Here is a 5,579-nt window from a genome sequence, read left to right on the forward strand (position 1 = left end):
ATTAGAAAAAAAAAGTCGATTTTTTTTTTGAAAGATAGATACACACATAACACAATTTAATAATGAGAATGAAAGCTTATTAAAATTATAATAATTTTAATATCATCCTTATTTTTATATAAATCACACACGCACATTCTTCATAATTAATGTTGAATTTTTAAGAATCAATCTCTGAATATATCAGACTCACTCGCGGACATCAATTAGACCCTACCAAAAAGAGAAAGTCAAGTTCAAGACTATAAAATTTGAATTTGACCTAGCTAATTGCTTCTCTAAAAGTAAGCGCTTTCGCAATCACCGGATCCGATTACTTGGTTGGTGAAAGCCTATGATTGGAGTGCGGATGGATGGTATCATGGATATGGAGAAGTGGGAGTAGCTTTTTCTGCCAAAAGAAAAGAAAAGAAAGGGGTAAATTGGATTTGGCATGGCTAGAGGCTAGTAGCCTAGTACTAGTCAGATTTTTTTTTTTTTTTGTCTAAAAGTCAGATTCCGATTCCAGTCCGTTTAGAACTATAGAAGCCCATCTACGGAAGTTTCTAATCATACACGAATCCCATTGTTGATATGCGTGGCAGAAAGAAGACGGCTGAATTCTCTGGGATGTCTTGTCTTGGGGCCACGTTTCCTAACCCGTGAAAACCAAGAAGCCTGAGATCAGAGTTCTATTCCTGTCTATTCAGCTTAACAAGTAGTTTGGAAAGTCTAGACTCGTTCCCAGTCAATGTTACATATGGCAAATGGCATTACCTGAGCAGTTTAGGCAACTCACTGCGTGACTCCATCTCCATCCAAGAACTGAAAGAATCCCTGTTTGTAGCAGCTTTCTCCATACAATATGAGTAAACATTTCCATTTCATAAAGTCATGGCGTCATGATCAGAAAGAATTGGCCATTTCACTATATCTTAAAAAAAAATAATAATAATAAAAAACAAACAAACACTAGAGAGACTACAAGCAGTGCCATATCCATAATACGCATATTAACAAGTACAACTTTTTCTGCTTTTTGCTCGCTCTTTTTATTCGACACAGCCCTATGTACAACTCTACTTGCCCACTTTGGTCGACTAAGAAGGTTATTGTAGCGAATTATAGTGAACTACTTCCCGGGAGGGTTGTTTTTTTTTTTTTTTTTTTGGGGTGGTGGTGGTGTGGGTGGGGAGGTTTATTTTACAATACTTGTTTACCTTCCTCCAAACCTATTTTCCAGCCCTAGGTTCCTACTAATTTCTTTCATTACTGCATAACTCGACCATTTCATGCTATTCCTTGTCTTCCTGAATTAGTTAAAAGCTATTGCCTCCTGGAAACATCAGAGTCTTCAGTCTTTGCAAACCTTCCTCGGATCCTTGGTTGACTGTCTGCAAGAGCCTTCCTGCAAGCATACTGAACACAGACAAATGAATAGTTGAATTTGTCACGTGAAAACCTAACAGGAAAACAACTGAAGGAATTCACACATCTTATCTTGTGAAGCTGGAGTGGTAAGCATAGGTTCTACTGTCTAAAACTCTATATTTTATGGTAAGATGAAAGTAACAAATAAATGGAATTTCAATGACTAGTGATGAAGAAAAATAAATCTATGGAAATAATTGTTTGTTTGGTTACCTTAATTTTCCTGCCAAAATTCCGCTTTGTCTTCTTATTCCTGTACCTGGAAAGCTTTTCCCTACGGTCTTCAGTCGTGCAGCTGCTGATAATTAATGGCCGATCAAGGGGAGAATGGATGACGCCCATGTTGCCATTACCAAGAGTCTGTCATAAAAACCCATTATCAATGACCCAGCCCCATCCTGTGGAAATGGCCAGAAGGTTCTAAACAATTCTCAGTCCGTAGACTTTATCACAAAGCCATTCAAGCTAGATGTTGAATCGCATGGAAATGTTCCACTAGAATCTGGTGGTTTATGTCACACAAATGATAAAAGGGGAAGGAAATAGAAATGAAAACAAAAACAACAGATAATCATTTCACAAGAAATGGATATTTGTTGTTCACTGTAGTCAATATTTAAATAGTAGAAGAAGATCAACCAAGTTCATAGTGAGGCAGGAGGAAGTTGTCAATTATCCTATCAACAAAAAGGTTTATCCAGGGCTAATCATGTTTCAAAAATACCAATATGAGGCACAATGGGAGGTCTATCCTGGATGGGGAAAAAATGCCTTCTCCTTTTAAGTAATTCATGGCAGCGGCATGAACATTTAACTGTCTGTTTAAGTGCTTTCCAAAATTCTTCACAAATATTTAAGAACACACAAAAACGCTAGCAATCTATGCACACCTAAAGAATAAAGAGAACAACCACGATACTGGTTATTTGACAGGTAAATGCCTATACCCTTTCTGCTCCATCTAATGAGAGGGGAAAGCTAAAATACTGGACTAGAAAATTGGATAATCCAAATACGTAGAGGAATTATAGCAGAAGAGTTGTAGCAAAACAAACAGAAAGTGATTCAGTCTGACCTTTATATCTCCCTCGCTATATGCTCTTCTCATCCCATAAACAGTTCCAAGATCCACTCCCGAAAAATCCAGAAAATTTGGCTTCACTGCAGCCCCTTGCACCCACTCTATTGAGCTCAAACATCCAGAGCTGACACTTTTTGGTAATGGTGCATCAGGAAGGAGTTTTTTTTCTTCAATCTGGTTCTCATTAATCCGCAAGACAGGAATTTTGATGTCCAGAATCTCTGAGAGTGGTGCTTCTATGGCCGCTTTTTCCATGAGGTCTTTCTTGCACTCATAGAAAACCTCACTCAGAAGTTGGTCAGTTTGAATTGATTCAATATCTGCCACCTTTAGTCCTTGCGAGGAGATGACTTCTTCCCCACAGGAGATCATTGAAATGGCTGCTGTCATGGGATCAAGGCCCCCAAGTGGCAGTTCAATGATTGGTTCAGGAGCTTTGAATAGATCCCCTTCTCCTCCCAGGTCATATTCTGATATGGTGGAAGTCTGAATTATGTTGTTCTACATTAAACAAGAAAGAAATCAACAAATCATGAGAAAGTGAGAAGTAAATATTGACTAGAACTTCATCAACTATGTTAACATCAGTATAAGATTCTTAAATAAGCTGCAAGAAGTCAAATTCTATAATAAGTGCTATTTTGAGAACATTTTTAGAGAACAGAAAGCAATCATGCACAACTTTACAGGTGTAAGATGCAAATATAGAAAAAGGTAACCTCTTTTAATGCCCCAGTAGCATCTAATCATTGTCTTTCATTGGATCTCAACAAATGAAGTTACTTGAATGAACTATCAAGCATATGTTAAAACTGCATCATCCCCTCAGGCTCTTAAACAGCAAAGTGAAACTCACAATCTTTCAATTTCACAATTTTCAACTTCTAAGATAGTTGTTGATTTAAACAATTTTTCAGTTCCAAAATCAAAAGAATCATATGTGACGCACAATCTCCATTACCAAGGTCGAATCAAGAATTGATCGTGATAAAAACAAACAAATTGAACTGAAGACATCTTGTGAAAGAATGCAAAAATCCCATACATTTGGAATCAAGTTCCCTGAAGTCGGCCAAACTAATCCACAAAGTGTTAAACTGTCAAAGAAGATAATCTTATTTTGCAAAAAAATTACCCACTTTTAATAAAAGCAGAGATCCCCAGCAATTTTTTCAAGGGTAATTTTCCATTTTTGTTTTCATTTTTCCAAAATTAAGTTTCCCCACTATAGAGAGAGAGAGAGAGAGAGAGAGAAGAGAAAAAGAAAATACCCCATAAAGTAGAAGTGGAGAATACTTTCCCCGTTTAGCTTTCCCAACTATTTCCCTCTTTTTGCCCAAATAAAAAAATAAACAAGAACTTTGTCTTCTTTTATCAGCCTGGTAGTGCGGGGGAAAAAAAACTGGTTCACACCACACCATTGGAGGACATAGAAGAAAACTAAAAGAACACGGAACCTAGACAGTACAATCATTTTCCTTTTACTCATCATTTTCTCTATTCCAGATCCAATGATGCAACAAGAACATCTGTTATTTCCATTTTAGACCTATTTGTTTACTTGAGAAATGTTGAGAAAGAAGGAAAGAAAAAAGAGAACTAAGGTAAATCTAATCAACCATAACATCAAGCTTCCAAATTTAGACTTCTCCACCAGTTTCTCATCAGCCAAACCGAGGGAGCAAAGCAGGGCTAAAAAACAAAATAAAATCAAGAGTCAAATTTGAGTAAATTAACATCCCCAAGATCAGAAATTGGAAATCCAATAAAAATTTTAATTAAAGAAAGAAGGTAAAAGCATTTTCAGTTAGATTTTCGCTGGAAGGGACACATATTTCCTTTACCTATACCTCATTTTCTCATAAACCCAACGGCGAGTAAAATCACAGTAGAAAACAAACGCGAAATTGAAGTACAAAGAAGTGCAAATTGCAGCCCCTCAACTCTTCACTAGCTAAAACCCACATAAAAAATCATCAAATAAATGAAGACCACCGATATTAACAAAGAGAAAATCATGCAAACATAGATAACTGAAGAAAGAAAACAAAAAGAGTACCATTGAAGCATTGTTCTTCTGGTAGTTGCAGTAGTCTTCAAGTTGCTGAATATCTTGATAGAAATTCTGCATATAGGGAAGCAACAGCCCAGTATCTGCATACATTCTCTAAAGTTTGCAGTCACTCTGTTTTCAGAAGCAGAGAACTTTTGTTCTATTAGAAAAAAGAGAAATCACCTCTTGAAAAACAGGGCAAAACAGAGCACAAGCAAAAGAGACACTAAGCAAAGCAGCCAAAGTGTAAAAGATTGTTTTAGTCTTTGGCTTTGATTTAGGGCTTAAGGGGAAAGAGAATTTATATATATATATATATATATAATAATCAGAGGTTCTAATTATTTTCTTTTTGAAAAAGTAATGGAGATGATGTAATATGTTAGGCCTATAATAAGGACAATGTGTAAAAGGACACAATGATACCATACACTGTCCCCACGCCTACTACTATCAGCCACTTTATTTTTTTCCTTTTTCTAAATTTATATTTTTCATCTTAGATTTTTATATATTCATTTTTAATATTAAAATAGTTTATTTTATTATTATTATCATCTTGCAATTTGAAAAAGGTTAAATGCACCAAGCTTTACCTGTGTGTTTGTGGGCTGGACAGTGATCATCACTCACCTCACTAGTCAATTAAATAATTCTTTAATTTTTTTTTAAATTATTTCATTATCTAGCCTTGTAGGCCTGTTCTCAAGCCTCAAGGGGTTATTACTTTTTAGACTTTTGAAGGAGCCAGCCCAACCCTACACACACCCTAGCTCGAAAGTTAAGAACTTTAATGGGGACATGAAAGTGAGTGATGGATGTTATATATTTAATTATTGAATTAAATCAAAATAATTAAGTTTTTTTTTTTAATAATAGTATATCATTACATGCAAATTTAGTGAATTGATAGTCATAATTAATTCACATTGATTAGCCTTAATAAATATTAGTATTGAAATTCTAAAATTATTTTTTTTGTGTGATAAATGTGACTATAAAAAATTTAAACTCATGTGAGAATAATATTATTAA

General features: G+C 35.2%; 1 protein-coding gene across 6 annotated transcripts; it reads right to left on the bottom strand.

Moving 5' to 3' along the window:
• Positions 1-1,164: 1,164 nt before the first annotated feature.
• LOC110660656 (zinc finger protein CO3) lies at positions 1,165-4,841 on the bottom strand. Of its 6 annotated transcripts, none has more exons than XM_058132781.1 (5): positions 4,551-4,840; positions 4,379-4,445; positions 2,486-2,992; positions 1,624-1,770; positions 1,165-1,398 (listed from the first exon to the last, which is right to left on the bottom strand). In XM_058132781.1, the coding sequence occupies exons 3-5, from the start codon at positions 2,879-2,881 to the stop codon at positions 1,306-1,308; spliced, it is 636 nt and encodes a 211-aa protein (XP_057988764.1). In that variant the 5' UTR covers positions 2,882-2,992; positions 4,379-4,445; positions 4,551-4,840; the 3' UTR covers positions 1,165-1,305. The 6 variants fall into 6 exon arrangements, 4 of the variants coding, with proteins under 4 accessions (XP_057988764.1, XP_021674711.2, XP_021674712.2 ...); XM_021819019.2 differs by lacking the exon at positions 4,379-4,445 and having other exon boundaries at positions 4,551-4,645; positions 4,728-4,838; XR_002495977.2 differs by lacking the exon at positions 4,379-4,445 and having other exon boundaries at positions 1,165-1,387; positions 1,624-1,808; positions 4,551-4,841.
• Between the last annotated feature and the right edge of the window lie 738 nt (positions 4,842-5,579).

Source organism: Hevea brasiliensis, chromosome 13 (genome assembly GCF_030052815.1).
Source record: "Hevea brasiliensis isolate MT/VB/25A 57/8 chromosome 13, ASM3005281v1, whole genome shotgun sequence".
Classification (NCBI taxonomy): Eukaryota; Viridiplantae; Streptophyta; class Magnoliopsida; order Malpighiales; family Euphorbiaceae; genus Hevea; species Hevea brasiliensis.

Bases quoted from the DNA above. Each gene is read 5' to 3' on its own strand.
- LOC110660656 (XM_021819018.2), bottom strand. From the start codon at position 4,655: ATGTATGCAGATACTGGGCTGTTGCTTCCCTATATGCAGAATTTCTAT. The intron at 1,771-2,485 runs GTCAGACTGAAT...TTTTTATGACAG, and splicing joins ATAGCGAGGGAGATATAAAG to ACTCTTGGTAATGGCAACAT. The intron at 1,399-1,623 runs GTAACCAAACAA...GTCTGTGTTCAG, and splicing joins ATTTTGGCAGGAAAATTAAG to TATGCTTGCAGGAAGGCTCT.